This window comes from Sander lucioperca, chromosome 3 (assembly GCF_008315115.2).
Source record: "Sander lucioperca isolate FBNREF2018 chromosome 3, SLUC_FBN_1.2, whole genome shotgun sequence".
NCBI lineage: Eukaryota > Metazoa > Chordata > Actinopteri > Perciformes > Percidae > Sander > Sander lucioperca.
Window position 1 is genome coordinate 31,120,960 of NC_050175.1, and position 23,725 is coordinate 31,144,684.

The 23,725-nt window shown below is 39.9% G+C and overlaps 1 protein-coding gene across 6 annotated transcripts in view; it reads left to right on the forward strand.

Moving 5' to 3' along the window:
* Positions 1-23,725, forward strand: part of LOC116054602 (protein diaphanous homolog 3) — a 195,435-nt gene that overhangs the window by 103,507 nt on the left and 68,203 nt on the right. For all 6 annotated transcript variants that reach the window (XM_031306235.2, XM_031306239.2, XM_031306238.2 and 3 more), the window contains 2 exons: positions 2,784-2,948; positions 13,295-13,430. In XM_031306235.2, the coding sequence (XP_031162095.1) occupies positions 2,784-2,948; positions 13,295-13,430 (301 nt within the window). The remainder of the gene's footprint in view (positions 1-2,783; positions 2,949-13,294; positions 13,431-23,725) is intronic.

The following is a 23,725-nucleotide window of genomic DNA, read 5'->3' on the forward strand; positions in this document are numbered from 1 at the left end:
CATACATGCAACACTGTGTTGCTAACCCCATATTTTATATAAAATGTAGTATCTTGGACTGCTCAGATGTTGTATTCACCGCAAGACCATCCAAATGCGAACCTCACACTCCACACTGTGCTCATGCTTGAACCCACCACGCACAATTTAATGGTAATCTGTGATCAACTTTTGTTGGCTGAGACAGCAGAACCACTACAGTTTTGATTGGTAGCCTAATTAATGGTCACAACCTGTATGTACCCAGATCTGAGCATCACAACTTATAGTAAACGTGACTTTTGTGCACCGTTAAATTAACTTGAATAATTCCCGTAGGAATTTTGGATTACATTACAAGTCTTATATGTAATTGTTAGAGTTTCATTTTGTTATTGTTGTACAGAATGGTTGTAAAAAAAACAAAAAGAGGTGTACTAACCTCCACAGCAATGTTTCTAACTCTGATTCTGAACCTGATTCCTTTATTAATCTACACTAAAAATGTGTTTTTTAATCAATATTGACAAGCCATGTTTGTATAATCAAGGACTTTTGAGTAAATTTTGACTGGACCCTTTTTCTATTATTTCACATTAGATAACACTGACCATTAGTGAATCTTACTCAGTCATATCTCTGAAGATCCCCAGTCATCCTGGCTATAATATATCTAGAATTACTAGATCAAAGGCAAGGACATTTGCTCGTTTTATTCTTGAAGTTCCACCGCTCATCCTGAAGAAGCCTCATTAAAGATGATACAATTATCACGTAAAAATTTCACAAATGGCTGCTTTACTTGCAGCTGATGAAATATGCTGCCGACATTATTCCAATCAGCAAAATCTACAGTCACCAGCTAAACATGAGAAGCCTGGAGTGTCACATTGGTGACATTAAAAAAAATCCATTATCAGTTCATGTGCCACTTGAGTATACAGTTACTGTGTTATTGGTCTAGTGTTACACTTCTGAATGTGAGAAGGAAATTTGATGGAAAAGGTGGGGGAAAGGAGTAAAGGATCAGTAGGAAAGCAAGAGTGAGCAGATATTCTTGAGCTGCAGTGGACCACTGATTTCTTTGGAATAGGGAAAAGTCAGGCGAGTGGGAACAGGTGGAGGAGAGATATTTTTCACCCCAGGATATATATCAACACTGGCTCTCGGCTTTTCTCCCTCTCTTGCTTTCCATCACCTGTTCAGGCTTAAGTAATACCTCTTTCCCCCAGATCCTGGCTTGGAAAGATATTTCTGACAAGTCAATCTGGAAACGGGGCCTATTGAACAGCATTTACCCAGCTGGGAATAGGTAGTCCCATCCCCAGCCAGATTCAACAGGTCCATCAATTGAGCTATAATGAAGGGGCTCAATAGGAGCCAGAAAGGCTTACCACATAATTGTGATAAAATACACACACACACACACACACACACACACACACACACACACACGCGCTTACTTTTGCTTCTTATCTGCCATGAGAAAAGGTTGTAGGGGTCATTAGCAGGACTGCTGCTTCAGGACACATAATTTAATGTTTTCATTGATTTGCACATACAAATACCCAGACTTTTTAAAAGGAGGAGATTGATTCAAACTGATTCTAACCTACGTTTACTTTTTTCATGGATCAAAAGTTTTATCAAACAGTGTCATTATGTGGAAAGAACAACTCAGAATATGCTTTTGTAAATAGAAAATAAAACTCAAAAGAGCTAATTATATTATATATAGCAGTATATGAAATTATCTTTTGAACAGCAAATCCATGCTTGCTAGAATACTACATATAGCGAGTATTGTCTGCATGGTGACTAGTAGGCAGGATGTATATTAGTGTTCTCCCTTTCCCTCTCACTTTGCTCTGACACTGACAGGTCTCCAGCTTATGTTGACACAACCATTACCTATTTGTCCTCATCCACACACATCCACAAACATACCAACATAGCAGAACTGTCCTTTGCTTTGCTAAGTTTTACCAGGATGACCTTTTAATGCTCTTCAATCTTCTGTGCTAGACAGTTTGGGCGCAGATTACTCCACAGGCAATCTTAAAATGAGTGATATTTTGCTTTAGTAGATCTCTTTGCATTGTAGGATGTATCCATGTCTGTGAGGAACTGCTCTTGACACGATTCTTGGTACATTTTGAGATGCAAGGACATGTTGGTCCGCACAGTGGAGAAAAAGAGAATTGTCAGGGTTATTCAGCCTAAAAAGCGTAAGCAGACCTAGACTGTGCTTGCTGCCACATTTGGCACAGGACCAGTGCCAAGAGCACAGTTAAATGCAAATATGTTATCTGCTGTGTTTATATTGACTGTCAAATTAGTACTAAAAAAACAGTTTTTCAGATAAATTATCATCTGATTGGATGGTTTTTGAATTGATAGTGTGGATTTTGGTCTCCTTGTTTTCAGAGTAGAATATATTCTTTTTATTTAGGTTTGTATTTAATATTGTGCATGTCAAATAAACCAACACACTTTGACAGCAGCCATACATGAGTCACATATGCTGTAGGCTTCAGGGGGTTATACCATTAAACACACTGCAGTGGTAACCTGACTGACCAGAGTATGTATGTATCAGAGCTCATAATGCCAACTTCACAGTTTACCACTGACAATCTGTTTTCCGGCTTTAGATCATTACGGCAACAAATGTGAATGCTTTCTGTTTCTTTTTCTACACTTCCTGCATTGCTGTCAAATAGGGGACTAGTATACTTGCTGCAATATTTAATTGACATTTAATGTGTGATAGATGTATTGGTGACCTTGACCACAACCCTCACAGCTTCAGCAAGGTTGCCAGGGAGCAGTATGGCAAGCTGGTGATAATGCACAGCAATATGGACACGCTATATCAAAACATGCTGGAGTACTTTGCCATCGATCCCAAGAAGACCTCTGTGGAGGAGCTGTTTACAGATCTCAGCAACTTCCGTGCCATGTTCACTGTGAGTACACTGTACTGTAGATTAGGGCTGGGCATTGTTCAAAATCTTTCGATCCGGTGCCAATTTCGATACCTCAGTTTCGATGCCAGTTCCTTAACGATAAACTTTTTCGATACCATATGTTTTAAAATCCATTTCAACATCAACAAAAATACATTAAACACACAACTTTTATGTTCTACCTTAATTGTGAATCAAAACAGTTATCAAAATTAAAAAAATTCTTGTAACACTGCTCACTCAGTAACATTAATAAAACTGGTTGTGCTTTTCGATAGGGGTGCGCCAGTCAGATACTCAGGATTGGTATCAATCCGAACTTGGCCAAAATTAACAAAAACAGAGAAACCTTTTTGCCACAACATGAACATATTATAAATAAATAAATAAACAAATAACATTGTGTACAGGCTACTATTGAACTAACCAAAATGCAAAGGAATGTAAACAAGACTTTTTAGTGCAAACTGCATAATGACACAAACCTTAAACAATAAACTTGGTGACTGCCCTGTTGTCAACATTGAACTAATGAAGAACTAAAGGAATGTAATTGAATTACCTTGTTGGTGAAAGGTGCTGAAATAAAGTTGCCTTGCCTTACAACCTCAGCCTGTCAGTCAGTCCCCAGGGCATAGAAACCACTGTTGTGTCTGCTTGTCTCAGAGGAAGTGTAACGTCAACAGCACCCCGACTGCTTTCGGCTCGCCATTAATATCATATGGCAGCAAACGATGTCCAAACCAACTGAGCTAACCCGGCCACAATCATGCATGCATGCATGGCACATAGATACATTAAAGGCAAAATGAGTAGGATTTGTCGATTGTGATTTGCAATTAAAGTGGGCCCCTCCGCCTCGGCTCAACAAGGGTCACGTTGCTTGCCAGCAGGTGAAAGCCAACCCCAGATTCACTCTCGTTTTGGAAGAGCTTTGTCCGCCTGCCGTTTCGCCTCGCTATATTTGCGTTTTTTCAGCGCTGTGTCCACCATTTTTGTAGCTTCCTCTTGTAGGCGTTCTTACGATTTGGCACCTGGTCGCTACGTTTTTATAGAGGTTAATGCTAGGGGTAGCCTGACAAGCCAGACCCACATCAAGATGTTGGGTCTGGGAACTCACCATTGACGGAGCTCAATCCGAGGGGCGGAATAAACGGTTGTCTTTCAAATTCTCTCTGCATGCAATAGGATAGCGCTACAACCAGGCAGAGCAACGAAGAGGGTAGCAGAGCTAGTTGATGGATTAAACTTTTGCCGTATCCGGTCGGCAAAACTCCGAACACATCTTCCTTTTTTAAGAATGACTTCAGTGCCGTTCTTTTCTCAAAGAAAAGCTTATCTACAAGTCTTCCAGAAGACTGCTGTTCCCAGCTGCAGCTGCCATAAGCCCACCTACCGACTCTATACACAATCTGATTGGCGTGACCAGAGTTTGGTTTTTCCAGCTCGCAAGCCAAGGGAGAGTGCCTAGACCCCCCTGGCTGCAAATTAAGTTTTCTGCCGCTAGGGTGCGTCTACATTTCTAGGCCATGCTAGGGGTGCATGATTCAGAAAATGTCACGATTCAATTCGATATTGATTTTTAGGCTAAAGATTCGATTCAAAAACGATTCTCAAAACGAAACGATTTTGAACAACTCACCGTAGGTCTTGTTGTTTTCGGCTGCTACCACCTCGGCAGTCAAAACGAGTTGATATCCGAATGCGAATGAACGGACTCCATATGAGGCTCCTTTTTCAACTACGAGGTCAATATTGTTTTTCAATAACGACAAAACAAGAAATAATCCGTGCATTTATATGGAACTAAGCATTAGGAGCTTTCCATTTTTACTCTCCTCCCTGTTATGTTGCATTCAGAAATCGATTGTTTTTGACTGATAAAATGGCTGCGGCTGGAAACAACAAGACCTATGGTGAGTTGTTCAAAACCTTTCTTTTTAGTAAACTCTGGGTACACAGACAATGTTGTCAATGCTCGAGTTCACGTGTAGAGCCCCTGGTGATACTTGGAGCAAAGTTTCATGTTGTGTCGAGCCTTCTTAGTGTTTTAAAAATGGCTATTTTGAGGCTAGCATAAAAGTGTCCCTAGCACTCCCATTCAAAAGGCCATTTGACCGAAAAACGAGAATACGGTAAATCTTAAAAGTGGCGATTCCGTCCTAAATATGCTTTTAAACAAAAGTTTGACTCGGGTACATTCACAACAAGACCCTGCATTTTGGCGAGAGTTATGCTTTAATAAAACGATTCACAGTATGTACATTTCACGTGTGATTGCAGTAGACATACAATTTTATATATATATATATATATATATATATATAATTTTTTTTTTGTTAAAAAATATGAATCGATTCTATGTATTGATTTTGAATTGGTAGAGCTTGAATCGCGATACGAATGTGAATCGATTTTTTTGCACACCCCTAGTTAATGCCCAGAAATATCCCCAACACAGAAAAATAAGAATAGATTCAGATACTGACACTGAAATATTGTGTATGAGTCTATACATTGTTTTTCAGGAAAATCCTACAGCTATTAAAAAGGATCTTGGAGTACCAGTTTATGTGGATTGGTGTTCCATAATACCATTTAAAAGGCGTAACTAATTATTTTGAGTCATGTATTCATTTTGTGTCTTTTATCAACTAATAAAATTTGGAAATATAGGCCTGCTTTGCTATACGTATCTGTATTTATGAACAGCACTGACGTAAGCAAACCTTTAACAGCATTAAAATCATTAACAAGCTGGATTATAAACTTTTACTATTTTTATTTATTGGCTGCATTAAGACAGAACCTCAACTTCTTTTTTGTGATTCCCACATCAGTGTCCTGTGGTATAATGCAAAGCAGAACAGTGTCAGTCCTATGCAGTCCTGTCTCAGCCAGACATTTATGTCATCACTGAGCTTTGTGGCTTTATCAGTCTGGCGCTACAGTAAGCTGTGGAGCTGTGGAGACCCACTGTGTTTAATCAGCAGGATTAGTGACACAGGCTACTGTGGGTGCGACAGATAATAGTAGCTAATTAGCCTACTAAAGTTCCTGCCCTGCCCCCAACTTAACATCTACCTCACACTCACAAATGGATTTCATGCCTCTTTGCCTTTTTTCCTGCACAGCCATTACTTTACATTACTTATGGTTTCGATTTTCTTGTACTCCAAAGCTTTCACTCTACAGTACATCTGTGTATTTTTCAGGGAGAGTAGTTGTGCTGCTGATGTAGACATTTCATGCGTACTGTACACAATGTACAATCTACACTAAGTCTGAAAAGAAACTTTTGAACAGTTTTAAATAAGTTTACAGTCTACATCATTATCGAGACGCACAGTAAACATGTTTTTGTAAACCTTTCAGATGCCCAACAACGAAACACACTATCATCATTCTTGAGAAGATCCGTATTTTTTAGGCTTTCCAGACATGTGTTATTGGTAGAAATCCGATAAAAGAACTAGCTGTGAGGCGTTACAAGCACAGTACAGTATATAAAATATATGTTTATATGTTGAAGAAAAGGTACCTCCCTGTATGATTTGGGACCCATGTTTAAGCTAACTGCTAACAAGGTCAAACCACATTAACAGTGTCCAGCTTTCACACGAGCACTTTGCTTAATTAAAGCTACATGTACAATAAACAGCTTTTCACATTGAGGCACAAACTATTTTTATTAGTCCTGTCCTTCTGTTATGATCCTGTCCTTCTGTTATGATCAAATTCACATCCCAACAGTTGCCACATATCCTGATTTGCTGGCTGCTGTGTGGCATCTAACCTGAGACTAAAGTATCTACACAGTCTTCACAGGCTCGAAGAAACGCAGACAATCAGAAATTAAGGTTCCCAGATGCTTTGCTTTTAGCTTGGTTGTTCCTTTGTTGTTTTCTTTTCACTTCTGCAATTGATCCCATCTTCTCTTCTCTGTGGTGCGATTCTTTTCCTCACTTTAATAGACTCCATAGGCTCCACTGTTCCATGCATTTTGTTCAATGCCAATTGATAATAGTGATAAGGATATATGTATAACAGCTGTTATATATATGTGTATATATGTACATACCCTTGTAAAAGAGATTATGAATCACAATGGGAATATTCCTGGTAAAAAAAAAAAAAGTAAAATAAATAAATATCCCCTATTGGCACACTAATGTCTCATTTTGCAGCTGTAATTCCTTTAATTTTAGCTCCACAGTTCAGGCTTGAGGATCTGCTGTAGCGTTTATGTTCTGACCAAACGTAACAGTCAATGACTCTGCCAGTGAGAGGTGAACAAGCCAAGTGTTATAAAGACTAGAATTATATGGTCAAAACTCCCAAGGTAGCTATTTATTCCCTGCGTTAGGTCAGCAATTGGTTGAAATGGTCACATCACACAGACGTATCTTAGGAGAAGCCAAGGCTAGGTCAATAAACGTAGGCATACAGTAAATCTCAGCACCATAACCTCTCGGTCAAATCTGTGTCAGCATTTACCCTGCTGTGTCAAGGCCCATGCTAATAGGTGCGAGCTGTCTCTGGACCACTGCCTGAGGCGAACTGAGCCTTGAACTGTGTGTATGTGTGTGCACATTTTTGTTTGTGTGCGTTTGTCATTTTGTGTTGGCCATTTTTTCTATTGGGAAAGCTGCTTAGCTTTTTCACGCACAAAGATGGACACACACTCGTACACACACGTACCGCATGCTCAGTCACCCGTAGGAAGGAGCCCCAGGACGAGGCCGCACATCTGACAGGAATCCAATTGAGCGTGTCTAATGGCGGACATCCAGGAGAGGAGGGGGAAGCAGACCTGCAGTGATGAAGGAGAGCGGAGGGCAATTTCCTCAGAGAGCTGGTTCTCTCTCTCTCCCTCTCTCTCTCTTTACCTCTGTCTCTCCTTCAGCTCAATATTACAGTAAAAATGGATGCTTTGTCAGAAGGCAAAAAAGTCACATGACACATTTTTGTAGTTTCAGACTCTTCACTATCTCTCAAAATCAATGTTCCATTAGTTCTCATTATTTTTCAGTAGTTAGATTATTCTTGCCTTGAATTTGGATTTACAAACTAACACCTGCCTTGCCTGTGCTTAAAATGATTTTTTTTATGTTACTGTACTCAATGTCCACACTGACTCTGTTTTTCCTTCTATTATTCTAATATTGCTAATTGGTTCTGTGATTTAGGAAGACAGCATGGCCCTTTTGTACTGACTGGGATCATATCAATTTCTGTTTTAACTAGGATGTTATGTTCTTTAGCTGCTGCTGCTGCTCTTTTGCCTGTTCCATTCTCTTTGTAAAGTTTGAGTGATCCTCTCTTAAGCAGCCGACTTGTTGTATTGACCCGTTATTGACTGAACATTGTTTTCCCGGCTGCTGGCAGCAGTAAAGGGTCCAGTTTAAAATAGGATGTCATTTTGCCTCTCTGTTGATCTGCATAGCCACATTATTGAAACACCTGCCATTCATTTCTAGCATGGCACTAGGAAAGGCAATTTGTTTGGATTGTCGTCAGTCTGCCACTTCAGACTAGACTGAAATAAATTATAAACTTTCGCATGGATTGTCGTGACATCTTGAACATACATTCATGGTCTCAAGAGGATGACTCTGGTGCCCTGACCTTTCCTCTAGCGCCAACGTGAGGTTGATATTTGTGGTTGAAATTATTATAAACTATTGGGTGGATTTTCATGAAATTTGCTACAATTGTAGCCCCAGTTACAGTTACATTTCCTCAAGCGCCACCAGCAGCTTGACATTTTTTGAAATCCCTCGACAGCTATAGCATGGATTGTTGATAGTTGTTTGTTCGTGGTCCAGGATGAATTTAAATAACTTTGATTCAGTACCAGCATCAGTTATTTGGTTATTGACTACCAATATAGAGCCTGCAAAACTAAAGACTTTCCCAGCATCTTCAGCTGTACTTTGTGTTTATTAATAATGTGTCAAACATTATACCTGCTAAACTGCAGCTTGTTAACATAATTGACATCCTGTGCATGTTAAGTATGCTGGTGTTATCATTTAGCTCAAAGTACCACTGTGCCAAAGTATAGCTACAAAAAGCAGCTTACATGGCTATAGACTCTTGTTTAATGAAATTATGTCAAGGTCTATTATAATTGGCCTACATATGTTAATGACATAGTACAGTTGTCATTTGCATCATAGGCTTGTAAGGCATTTTTTGCATTACATTTTCTCTACGAAAAGGCAAACTAATCATGTCTTTTATAAGTTGGTTAGTTTTAAAATATATACGTCATAAAACGTAATCAACAGTCCAGTCTGTGAGGCTGTTGTAAACAACACTGATTTCACGACTGGCTAGGTTGCTGTATTTATGAAATTGTTTGGGTTAAAGGTAGCAACCGCTTATAGTGTGTTATAGTGCAATTATGTTTACATTTTGTTTGAGTAATTGAATTTGACTTTTAAATGAGAGCGGAGCTTGATAGTGAAGAGGGGAAGGAGTGTGAGAGTTGTGCCTATGTTCACATTAGACATCATCAGAGCTGACAACTAACCTGGGATCACCTAATTTTTCTTCATTGAAAATGTATTATGTGTCAGTACTTTTGTCCTTCCCTTTTCTTTTCGCAATTCTCTCCGCCTGTAATTTACAAGATTGGATGCCCATTTAGAATATAGTCATTTGTGAATCAGCGGTTGCCACGAGCTACTGACAGTTTCATTACATCAAATCAAAGTTCATTTTGTGGAGGAGTTAGTTTCATTTAAATATAGAGCTCTGAACAGCTAAAAACCTTTTGAGTGGTACATATCAGTGATGTCCGATGCCATTGTCTTTATGTGAGTGAGTTTGTAATAAATGTCTAAATTATGTCTGCTAAGCTGCCAACAAGCTACAATCTTATTGTGGTCTGTGTGTAAATAAGAAAAAAATATATATTTTCTCCAGTGAAAGAAAAAGGTCACAGTGTGCAGATGTGGAGGATCTATTGGACAGGATGCACCATAGGAGTGATTTTGACTGCTCACATGCAGCTGTACTCAACCATAGAGAACATAACCATAGTGATTTACTGAGTGTTTGACGTGTGATTTCTCTATTTCAAGTGGCTTGTTGATGCGGAATGAACTACGCTGATTTGTTTTGAATTCAAGTTGAGTATATCATTTCCAGCAATAGGTCTTTCTCACAGCCATTTTGCCGCAGTAGGAAAAGCACAGGTGTTACCAATAACACTAACGATGGCTCGTGAGAGTGAGGCGGCGATCAGGCTGAAACACGTCGCTACAGACACGGCCGCTTCAAAAACGCCTTGGCAAAGCGCTTCGGGCAAAACGGCGCAGTGTGCCTGTGGAGCGGGACTCCGTGCGCAATCGGCCGATCAAATGTGATTAATCAAATTTAAAAAATTGATTTAAGCTGATGTCGAGCTATTTCCGTTGCTTGAATAATTGGGTGACCTTGAATTATTTAGTTCATCGTAAGAAAATACTGCTATTATCGACCTTTCATCTGCATTTCCCGTTGTCCCACTATTACAACCACATTTACCTGCATCAACACAGGAAGGAAGTGGTAAAGTAGTAGAGCCCGCCTCTTGCTTGGTTTGATTGGCTGTCTGGGTCAAGTGTGACATTGACAAGTGCTGCGACTCCACGCCATGCGCTGAAAAGTTGAGAATATTTGAACACTTATGGGCGTCTTAAAACCCCTATAAAAAAAGTAACACGGTGCAAGAGAGGAGCACATGCCAGGTGCCGTACCATAGGAAAGCAGTGGTTTTGCCCGGTGTGATCGGGGCCTGACAGTGAGCCAGCATGCACGATACCAGGAACCTGAAATGAAAGCAGCTAAATAGAATTCAGCCATCATTTGTTTAATTATTTACACCTGTGCATTTGCCTACTGTGGCAAGTCAAAATGTCTTCTGTGAAAAAGGCCTATGGTCACTTGTATGCTGCTGACTTAATAAGAGGTTCAGTGGGCCTCAATAAGTGACTGCCCCTCTTTACTGTCACACTGTAGTTTTCCAAGTACGACATCGTTTTCGGTGTGTGTCTTTGTGTGCATCCATTAATGTTGGTTTGGCATTACTATTCTTCTCTAGACCTGCCTGTCTAGCCGGGCTGTGTGAATAACACAAGAGGAGGGGAGACAAAAAGGAGGAGATGGGTGTTTGATAAAAGCCCAGACTCCCTTTCTTTAAGTGACTGGCTATTGATCAGGATGGCAATCATGCTAGCACTCCATTAAATCATATGCAGTCTGTCTCCTGGCTGTGGAATTATTGAGCTATTGACACTATTAGTTCAAAAACCCTTTTGACAGAGGGATTATAGAGCCTGTACCCACAGTGGTTCATGTACGGTAGATAGTATACCTATGAAATAATTCTTCATAGACAGGCAGAATGGAATTAATGACATATTTTGACAAGTTTAGAAGTTGGCTACATCCTCTTGTGCAAATGTCAATAATATTAAAAGACATTTCTGTCCCAGGACCTAATAGCAACCACTGGGGCTTGCTTGCAGTATCAATGCATGCTGTAGAAGCTCATCCAGTCTCAAGACTTGTATTTATTACATTAAAATGTAATACATTAGGAAAAGGGACTTGCCCAGAAACTTAAACTGGAACTTGGTGCATGTGGTTAAAATGCAGGTAATCAATATGAGTATCTGGTCAAAAGAAAGGGACCACATTCAGTCAACTTAAAGGTTTTCTTATAATGTTTGAAGATTGTTAATTTGTTTGTAGTCCACTTGCTTTTAATAGAAATATCTGCACAAATGTATTCAATTTCCCCACATTTTATTATTGTGCTTTATTAACAGAGAGGCCTGACAAAAAAGAAAAATTAATGATTTTTACTCTGAGTGGAGTTGACCGTCAGCATTTCCTGAAAAGATGTACAGTAGGAGTTTCTATTCCTTCATGTAACATCGAGTCAAACTACATTATCCCTTAAAAAGAGAAATGGAATTCTATATGCATATATGATTTCTTTATTACTATATATTGCAATTCTAGAATATTTTTCTCAAATGTTAGAAATTCCAATCTGAAGAATAAAATGATGACGAGAAAACCTAACATCATCATAAATACATGTAATGATTTATAATGTGCACTGCACATGCGTACAAGTGCAAGACAGTAAGTGCAATCAATAATCAGAATGTTTTCATAAACACATTTTGATTTCCTAATTAAATTCTAGGTTTATGGTTAATAAGTATATGCAGTAAAGTTGCCTAATTATTTTTGTAATTACATCAAATCTAGCAGTTTCAGATTCTGAAAAGTTCAGGTGGTTATAAGTGTGAATTATGTTTACAGTTGATCTGCAGTTATTGTTGTAGACATCAACATCCACCCACACAGCAGCAACTGTAAACTGAGTGTAGCTCAGCATTTACAGTACAGCCTGAATTGTATTGCTGTTAGCATTGCCGTGGAGCTCATCTGCTGTTTACCAAATGGTAGTCTGATTTACTGGATTAAGACTATCGGTATAAGCCTGCCATTGGCCGCCTGTTTCAGCCCATTCTCCTCCCCTTGCGCTATCTCCGCCATCTATTTTGCAAGGGCACTGTTGCTACATCCGGGGCTTAGTGCCGCCCAAGAAAAATGTGATTAGTATAAAGAAATACAAACAAACCAGAGTGTTTTTTCCCCTATAGCAGAATGTTATGAATGAACCAAAAAAACTGCAGCTTCTCCTTGACCACAAGTGCAAACAGTGACGACATCAGTGCGTGTCGTATTCTATAGGTTGGAAAGAGAGGACAGTTGTGTACTCGATTGTACACGACTTGTATAGTTGTACATTTTCAGGCTATACATTCTATACTGTGTTAGTATTTTGTTTTTTTTAACACCTAGGAACTTTTTCCGCTCACTTTGTTTTATCTTGTAAAGTGATTCTGCCAGGGATGATGACTGTAGAGTGAAAAACAAGAGAGAACAAGAAACATAAAAACAGACCTTTATTAAACTTTTAAAGAATAAAAGAATACATAACTTTTTTTAAATGCATTAAAGCGTCAAAATTAGAACAGAAACTAATGTTTTTTAAAAGACTAGCAGTCTCTATTCATGTCTTTATGTCATCCTCTTATTGATCTCTGATGCGCCTGGTGTCAAGTTGTTTTGTTTCTGGCAAGCCCAGGGTGGCACTCCATCTTAGAAGCTTCATCTGACTCTAATGGTTCCTGATAGAGATGTCAGTGGTGTTGGACAGCTGCCTCTGCCTTGGACAGGCTCTAGACTACTGTAATTAACCCCACTTAGCAAACTGTCTAGTTTTTCCCTTTCTCTCTGTCTTTCCCTCACTTTCTTTCCCGCTCTTCCCACAGCAAGCACTGAAAGAAAACCTGAAGCAGAGGGAGTCAGAGGAGAAACAAAGGAGGGCACTGGCGGCAAAGGAGAAGGCTGAGCGTGAAAAGCAGGAGAGACAACAGAAGAAGAGGAGGTTGCTGGAAGTCAATGCAGGTAGAGACTGTTCAATCTGCTACACCTGTCAACATTTGCACCGTCGAGCCCTTTACAGGGAGCCGTGTGCTAAATCGATCTGGGGTCAAATGGTGTAAGAGCTCATTCAAAGACAATGACTGTCATTTATCAAGCAAACATAAGTCCCTTTTTAATGGATTAGAGGGGCCATCTATTTTCTCACAATTTAGTATTTATCTCTTGAAAAACTAAAACCCACATCTACACAGAAAGCATTTGTGCTAATTTTGATTGATGGAAACGTAGTTAAGTAATGCTGGAAATAATTTAAATACAAAGTTACCAGTGGTGTGAAATTGAAAGAGAACGTCTAAAAAGCTCTTCTCTTTTTTTTTTTTTTTTTAACTCAGTCACTCAGTTCATGTCAGCCCCGTTGAAATTATAGTCTCAATTTTTATTATTTTTGACCAATTAATCTATCAAATATAGTTCCCCAGTTATGAAAAGCATACGCTATTATACCAGGCATGCACTAAACTAAAACACACTCTGTCGTGTTATTGTGTCATACGAAGGCAACATTGACATTGTGCTGCCTTCCCTTGATTTGTGGACACTTTAACAAGGCAAGGTTCTTCAGGTATTGCATTGTACATATTTCACCCTTGGAATTTAGAGGTAATATTATGGTTATTAATTGGTTATTGATCCAGGTATAGAAGTTCACCTCTTACAAGCTTGACTTTTCTTTGGAGATCAGAGCACAGGGCCTGCCCACAACAGCATTCGTCAGGATTGTAGGGGTTCAATGGATTGTTACAAAACATTTGACTAAAATACATGATTGCTAAAATGACCTTTAACCCAGGTCAATTGTTTGAAAGACAGCCTCTGTAATCCCAATTCACCCAGAGAGCTACTCTTTTTAAATGAGCAGAGAGAAATGCCACAGTCCATGAAGGGTGATGGTGGAATCTGTAATACTTTCATATTAAGTCCACAATTACAACTGTTGTTAATACCTTTCGTCATGTTTTAACATTGCATGTTGACAAGCGCAGTCTTGAACTAGGCCACAAGCAAAAGGTTTGGTGTACAGCTGCTTGGTTGTCATAAAAATGCAGCCAAATGCTGCATGGAGAATCATCAGCCTAAAGAAAAAAATCTGCTGGCTTGTGCAAATAGTTACACTTAACTGTACCCTAATTACTCTTTTTTTTCCCATAATACATTGAGTTTAAAAATGTGATGTTTATAAAATGTGGAGAAAAGCAATCCTTTACCAAGTTAAGAAGGTACCAAGAACTAAAATGTCTCAGAAATGTTTTAAGCCAAGTTCAGACATTTGGACGATTGAAGGAATGAGGGGGCAGCGGTTGAGCTCAGAGTCAGGCATAAAACTGCATGATCGTCTGGCAGAGAAGGTGAATTTTATTTGGACCACATTGCGAAGTCCAAATAAACACATGGAAGCACACATGGTATATTACTTTGTAATGTGTAACGACGTGTTTCTACCGTTTAGCTTGCGATAGTTGCGAGACTCGCAACAGAAGATAAAATAATTTTCATTGTAATGACTTTCCACAGTTGTAAAATCCTGTCATGTAAACAATCTCATGTATCTGTTACTCAAACTGGACTTCCTGGATATATTACTTCCTGGATAATAGTTCATGTCTCGCTGCGCAACCCCATGTGTTGTTTCAGGTCTAAAAACCTGCTTTTATGTAGCTCCTTTTCCTATTGCATTTTACTATACTTTTACCAAGTTTAAGGTAACAAAGCTTACTCTGTTACTACATGCTAATATTTATGACCTTTTCCTGAGAAGAAGTGCAAAAGTTTTCAGGCTTTCATATGGTGCTTACTGATAAGAGTATAATGGGTTGTGTACAGGTTCAGAGTTGGAATGGCAGATCTCTGGTTTTGCTTTGCAAATGTTGTATTTTCTTAACAAAACTATATTGTTGAGTGTCCTTTGATGTTCCCCTCCACTGGATAAATACTTGATTGAGTACATCCTGAATGGATAGATAGACCTATGATTTTAACTTCACCCATATTTCATCCATGTGGTATGTTGTTTTGCACTCGGTATTCGTAAGGCATGCTTGCATATTGTCAGTAGATGTAAAAATGTCCTTTTCAAACTAAGGCCCATACCAATGCTGTGGGCCTCAGGGATAATGTAGCTACAATGATAACTCCATGTACCAAGCAGGTTCAGACATAGCTATGAAGAAGGCAATGTCTACCTTATGCCAGAGCATCTGGTTCCAACTGCCAGTTGTTTTTTTCTTTCCCCTTTGGAGCCCCGCTGATGCCATAAACTTGTTCCACAGTGCAGCCTCCAGACCCATTTCTAATGCCAAAGCCAAGGCTGGCAGAGCAGTTGAGTTTGGCAGTCCCAGCCCTGCACCAGAATCTATAGCTAACATGACTATGCCAGCCACTGTAGAACTCCTGTAGACGTTAGGGTGCAAGTAGAGAGCCACCATGCTCCATCCAGGCCAATGTACTGCTGTGAGCATACTACTGAGCCAAACCACCAAGGCCTCTCTTGGCTGAAACATAATAGAAACACTCAATCTTCACCATGTGCAATAGAGTGCCTGAAGCGTTACAGTGCTGGGCTCATCCGAATGAAGGGCCAGGTCCAGTTGGAAGTATTGAACAGGATTCTGGTGCATAGATTATGTGCTGTGTGTTAGTCCAGTTGCGTATGGCGTGCTGTATCTCACCCTCTGTCATGCTCTGGTTATCTGACAATACCAGCAACAGGGTTAAAGCAAAAAATTTTTTACTTTTCCCAGTAGGCCAGTGTTGAACTGTATGGGTTGTGTTTATATTAGTGAGGCTCGGTAATGTCCATCGATTTACAATGAATGGTCTGCAGATGTAGTCTTGAGGCACGGCTCTGTGTCTGCAGTTATTGGCAGACACCATATCTGGAGAAGGTGCTCCTACCTATACCATTTATTCAGGCTAAAATGTCATATATAAAATAGTTTGTATAGTTCCCTATCAATCTGGTGTGTGTGTGTGTGTGTGTGTGTGTGTGTGTGTGTGTGTGTGTGTGTGTGTGGAGGTGCTGTGCCTTTAAATACATGTTTACCCTGTTTCCCTTTGGTCTGTTATTATGTATGCAGTATTTGCTGTAACATCACACATGCGCATACAAGCACCAATCCCCAACATGAAGCATATATGTTAGTGGCAGCATCGTGCTGTGGAGATGCTTCCCTGCCAAAGGCCCTGGAAGGCTTGTGAGGGTAGAGGGTAAAAATGAATGCGGCATAATCTAGAGAAATCCTCAAAACAAAAATATGCCACATTTTTTAAGAGAACTGTGACTTTGAAAACAATTTTTCATTTTCATTTCCAGCAAGACTGTCTTCTCAGATGAGAATCCAGACCACAATTAAATCAAGAATTTAGATGCCATGAAACTAAACAAAGCCTGAGTGGTTTTGTAAGGAGCAATGGGGAATAATTGCAGTGTCCGGATGACAGTAACCTAACCACAGACTCAAAGCAGTAATTGCTGCCTCTTCTAAATATTGAATTGAGTGAGTAAATACATCTTCAATTACTGTAAGAATTTAGGTTTTATAGTTGTACTTAAGTTATATCAGTTTGTTTTCACTTTGGCATTCTAATGAAGTTTCAGTTCATCAGTGTTAAAGAAAAATGATTAAAGTACATCCACTTTGATTCAGTGTTGTAAACCAAGAAAAGAGACTTGAATACCTTTTTATTGGCACTGTATATATGTGTCCTTATGTGAATTTTAATGACTACTACTGTGTTTCAGTTTATTTGCTCAGATTGACAGCTTGGACTTCTTTTCCCTGTGCTTGTGTGTTGAATTGTGTTTTTACTGCAAACTTTTCTATTTCAGGAAAGTAGTTCAGAAATAAGAAAATCATGAGAATAAACCTCAGCCAAATTTTGTCAGATAGGCTTATACAAATATGCCCAGAGCTTGAAATGTATTTAGATACGCTCAAATTAAGATAAAGCTGTAGGCAAACTTAGTGACATCCCCAGGAAGTGATGTTTCTGGCAATGTATAACACACACACACACACACACACACACACACACACACACACACACACACACACACACAGATTGTTAGGATGAAATGAATATGTGATAGAGATTTGGCATTGTGCTGCCAACCCAGGACAGGATTTACTCACTCTCTCTCTCTCACACACACACTCTCTCACTCTTGTCTGTCTCTCAGCCTATTTATTAACTAAAGAGCTTTCTCTTTGTTTGTCAGGGAGAATTGTCCTCAATGGAGATTTTCTGTGTAATCATCTGATTATCCATCAATTCCCTAAAAAGCCCCAGAGAGACTGCATATCCACATTATGCTGAAGGGCACAGCAATGAGAGACAGGGGAAGGAAGGGGGAGGGTTTCCTGGAGGAAATGATCAAAATGGATTATAGCTTCTTTACTTGCTACAGGTATCTGCATTTAGTTTGGTTTTAGCTATGCCTACTTATGTATTCCTGAAACATGAGCTTCTCCCAGTGTCCTTCTCATTTCCCTCTGTCTCTTTTACCTGCCACAGACTGGGCTTCTACCGTCCTACACAGTAATATGCAGCCTGGCTTCGTCATCTGCACATTGTGTTTTTGGCAGTAGAGCAAGAGCACCAACTTGCATACATTTGCCTAGAGCCCTATGGAGATTGAAATTCAGATTGAATAGGTGTTTTTTTTTTCTCCTCCTCGAGCTGTGCCTGGCTTGTGTATGACAAATCTGTTGCATTAACTCCCAGGGTAGGCCGGGAGCGGGAATGTTTGTGGAGCGACAAATTATACATTAGAGCTTTATTTAACATTCCCTACATGGCTACAAGCGATGAACTATTAAGACATCAAATACAAGAACAGCTAGCAATGCAACCCTGCATGCTAAGATGCTAAATGCATAGGAGGGGCATAAGAGAGATATACAGAAGGAAACATTTTTGTGAGGCTTGTAAGAACATACTTTATCTCATGAGATTGTCCCTTGATACTATAAGCAAAGTAAAGTCCTTTGTATCATGCCGTAGTATTTTAGTCTTGCACTACTCACATAGTTGATTTACATTTGATACAATTTTATTTTTCATGCATTTACTGTTATAATTAACTGACAGTTTGGATATCACTGGTGTCTGCTAGAACCCACTGGACATTGGACTGGTTTCCTGTGTTGCTGTGGGAAACTAGCCTAACAATATCCAAATGTTCACTGAGGGCTGGACCGCTGTCTTCCATGAAGTGTGAATGTGTTGGAGCCAACACAAAGCCAGTAAAAATGTCTGCACTGGCCTCTATGGTGTGAAAGGTATAAATAACCCAATTGTGTTGTTGCGTGGTACTATAGTGCCACAGTACATCAGTGCTGCAAAGGGTGTGGAATAAGCATGTTTTCACCACTAGTTGGTAGTTCAGTCTTCAAAGTGTTGTTTGTTGTTTGTGAGGGTTTAATGTAGTAATTTGCTTTACCTTTTTGTGTCTGGAACCAGGTCTGCTTGTCTTCTTAAAGGGGTGATAGAATGATTATATAGGGTATTTCACACTGTTCCTTAAGGTCTCCTAATAGGGTATGTAACATCGGTTGGGCTGAAAATTGCCCGAATGCTATTTTATTAGGCCCTTAACTACCCTGTGAATATGGCTCTATTTGAAACAAGAGCTTTTCTTCCAAATATGGTATGCTCATGAATATTTAGATGAGCTGCGCGCTGATTGGTTCTGAGCAAACCCCATAGAAACACATTGGAGACCAGACAGCAGGTCTCATATTTCAGACACTGCAAAGTTATACATTGTTTGTCGGGCTATTTCGTTATTAAATTCACTTCTGAGACTTTTTTATGCGAGAAATCAACTATATAAAGCTCAAATATGGGCCGTTTTACGAAAATTGATGGCTAATTGCAAATTTGGTAAGACGTGTCGGACTTTAGGAGCTCCACACAGTCTGACGAGAAAACGGCAACCTCCATACCCAGTGAAAGTCACCGTTTCTCAGTTACTGGACTACTGGGGCTCAGGGCTCCACGGAGCTGGCTGGCTGCCAGCTGCCGGCATAGCTAGAGTATATTTAGTTTGAATTTCGTCACGCCACTTATGTAACATATACCCCAAGGTCTTATAAAGCTAACAATGGTGTCCGATTTCAATTTAATGCATTTTTGTGAACATTAGCTAGGGATTTTGTTAGCTGCTACTGTCCCTTCAATCCTATGTGTACAGATTGCGGCTAGTTAGCTTCACTTTCTGCATAATTGAAGTATATTCACAGTTTGAATTTCAATTTAATGCATTTTTGTGAACATTAGGGATTTCATTAGCTGCTACTGTCCCTTCAATCCTATGGGTAAAGATCGGGGCTAGCTGCAGGTCCTGGAGCTCCATCAGGGCCTCGGCATTTTGTAGTCCAGTAACCCAGAACCGGTGACTTTGCGCGGGTATGGAGCGCCGCTGGCTTCCCTTCGTGACGGAGATCCAGCTAGCTCACAGCGAGTCTATGAAGTAGGACACGCCGGGCGGCGAGGCAGCACTGGCCGCTGTCATGTAGCCTGCTGAGCTCCTGCTGAACTGCGACACACAGTCGGACAAAATTTGCAATTAGCCATCAATTTTCGTAAAACGGCCCATATTTGACCTCTACATAGTTGATTTCTCGCATAAAAAAGTCTCAGAAGTGAATTTAGTAATTAAATAGCGGACCTCTGGAGATCTGCATGACCTAGCTAGATTCAGAAGACTAAGCTGACCTTAGGTCAGTGGTGTAGCCTAAGCAAATGTTGGGGCGTGACAAAGACTAGGATTTGGGATGCTTATGTCAGCTTCCAGCTTTGTTGAGATTCGCCCGTTTTCAGCGGCGGTTTCAAAATGTGAGATTTGCAGAGGATAGGGGTATCAATGGGATTTTAAGCTTCTATGTATGTCCTATTTACCCACCAAACTGTCGTTATTCAACTACGACAAGGTAAAATCGGTTTTGCATTCTATCACCCCTTTAAACCAAAGAAATGTATGTCCGTTTACAGTTTTTTAATTTTGACATTATTCAAAATTAACTTTAAGCAAATGATTAATTACATCACTTAAATGAAATTTAATCCAAATTGCTTCTCTTATACTAAATAGCCTGCATTTTTTAGTTGTTGGCTACTATAGTATATAGGGATGTACAAAAGGCACTTATTGTCTTATTCATCAGTAGGGTTGCAAAGGGGTGGAAATTTTCCATGGAAAGTTAAGCTGGGGAATTTTTGGAAACATTCCAATTTGGAATTCATGGGAATTAAAGGGGAATTCATGGGAATTAAAGGACAATTCCGGCGCAAAACGAACCTAGGGGTTATTAACAGATGTGTACCCACTCTGTCGCTCTCTGGGACATGTTTTCATGCTAATCGAATGAGTTTGGAGCTTGGAAGACGCTAGCGCGGACCGCTGATTAGCTTACAACGCTAGTATTCGGGGCACAGGGAAAGTAAAAACAAATTGCTATTTATACCACTAAAAAGGCTCAAAATATCACCAAAATTCAACAGTAGCATAATGAGGGTCCCTAAATGTTAACCGAAGCATTGAGAACTTTGTAAGTGTACAGACAGTTTATTGAAAAGATAGATTATAAAGACACTAGCATTCATGTTTACATGCGGCCGTCGTCTTGGAAACCAGTCATGACTTACAGCTGGCGATGCAAACTAAAATCAAAAGCAATTTGCTCAATATATCTGAAATAATCGCACTCTGCATAACTTGTCTAGTGTACTTACTCAGTAGAGGTCGACCGATTTATCGTTTTTGGCATTTTTTAACATAATCGGCATCGGCCAATATCCCAGTATATCAAGCCGATTAATAGGCAGGCGCATCTGCGGGCAGCCTAGTGTTAAAAACATGAATAGGCGACATTTTTTACAGTGTACCCAGACCAGCTGCCTCCAGCCCCTCCCCTCGTGAAGACTTGCCGTGTGTCTCGCGCAGCCACTTCAGGCTCAGACACTACCGTTAGCAGTCGCATGTTGCTGGTGTTCTTGCCTTGGGATTAACTGTACTAATAAAACCGTACAAAACACCGCGGCCACACCGCTGTGGAAGCTCCCCAAATGTCATTTATCAGAGTCTGGTTGTTACCCGTGTCCGTGGCAGTCTCATCCACTCCTATAACGGAGCTAACTGGAGCTAGCTAACCGCTAACGGAGCTAACCGCTAACGGAGCTAATCGTTGCTAACAGAGCCTTCAGTTCTCCGTGCCTGTATCCATTAACTGCATCTATGGACTCGAGCACGAATAAAACCCTTCATTTTATTAAATTGGCTGGACGAGTTTTAAATTACAACCAAGAGTTGTCTGAATGACAGAAATCTGCTCAGATAAGATCCTAATGAGTGTAGGACATGTACCAGTAGGATCCCCAAAACACAGATAAAACACACAAACAAATGAACAATGATCTAACAAACAAGGTGAACAAGAATTGACTTTAGATAGCCCCAGAGTGATAGAGAAAGACAGCCCTAGTCTTATGCGATTCAACAGGAGTTAGGAGGAAATAGTGTTGAGATTAATAATATGTCACTTTCTGTGAAGCTTGCAGATTTGTATTCTCAGAAGTTTAATAAATGCTGCTAAGTGCACTAAACCTTATTTTTTTCATTTAAAAGTTTATTTGACAAAGTTTTTCTTCTTACCGGTTTCTTTTATTTAATATATTTTTCATACATTATTTATACAATATACAGTATGTTTTTACATTATACATTTTTAATTGAAGTATACAAGTGTAGATTGGTGAAGTGCTCAATAAATGTTTTTGTTGAGAAATTATGTGTATATTATCGGCTGACCCTGATTTCTAAAGATCGGCATCGGCCTGAGAAAACCCATATCGGTCGACCTCTATTACTCAGTGGATAACTGTCCATCTGGTCCCTCCTGTCTGGGTCGCCGAAAAAGTTTCAAGTACAGCCCTGTTTATCAGAGAGGGGAAATCTTCAGACTGTACAAAACACTGCATCTCTTGGGCATTGCGACGCAACAGGTCCCACTCCTTGCAACACAGACACTCCTGTTCGGTGTCCATAGCTTCACAATGTCCGCAGATACACCACCAGTTTCCCAAAGTACGAGGCTGTGTTGCGACATTGACTACCAGTAGCTGTCTCTCTCGTAGCCCTTTCACGGAGCTCACACAGCTCTTCGTTCAATAAACTGTCTGTACACTTACAGAAATGTTGGGTAATTCATACAAACTCCATCTTATACAAACATTTTGTTTTGTAATAAGCAGACAGGCATATACAGTGAATACAAATGTTTGAGTAATTCGTCAGTAGAACTTTAATAGATTCTTTCATTGAACAACAATGAGCAGATAGGCATGCAAGTGAATACTTTGAGTTATTCGTCAGTAAAACTTTGATATTCTTTCATTGAACAACAAAAAAACATGAATGTTGAATAAAATAAACAAATTCTCTATGCCCTCTCCCCCTCCCCAAAAGTCCCATTCAAGCAAATGTTGAGTTATTCGTCAATCGTCAGCCTTTGATTTACTATGGTTATGGTTATATGCGTGCTAAGCTAACCACAGTACTGAGTCTGCACTGTTGAGAGTACATAATGACATTGCCTTGTCTGTAGATGCCGGGAATCCTACTGTTTTAGTGCTCTTGGACCTCACAGCGGCTTTTGACACTGTGGACCATGCAGTCCTCCTCTCTCGTCTTGAGCATTGTGTAGGCATCAGAGGCACGGCACTTGAATGGTTTAGCTCCTATTTGGCTAATAGGAGCTTTTCTATCATGATTGGTGACCTCTTCTCGTCAGCTGCTCCTCTCTCTTGTGGGGTTCCCCAGGGCTCAATTCTTGGCCCCATTCTGTTTTCTTTATATATGCTGCCTTTAGGGGCTATTATAGGAAAGCATAAACTTTCATTTCATTGTTACGCAGATGATTTGCAAATCTATTTGCCTATTAAAGCAAATGACAGTGTCGCACTAAACTCCCTGCTTAGTTGCATCACTGATATTAAGTTGTGGCTTTCAGAAAACTTTCTTAATTTGAATGAAGATAAAACGGAGTGTATTATTTTCAGTACTTCAGGCACGCAAAATGGTCCAGCTTTGAGTTTGGGAGCTCTAGCATCTTACACTAGGTCAGCTGTCAAAAATTTGGGGGTTACTTTTGATTGCAGCATGAAATTTGACAAGCAGATCAGTGATGTTGTTAGAATGAGCTTTTTCCAGCTTCGTCTCCTGGCTAAGGTTAAGCCTTTCCTCAAAAGGCAATTCA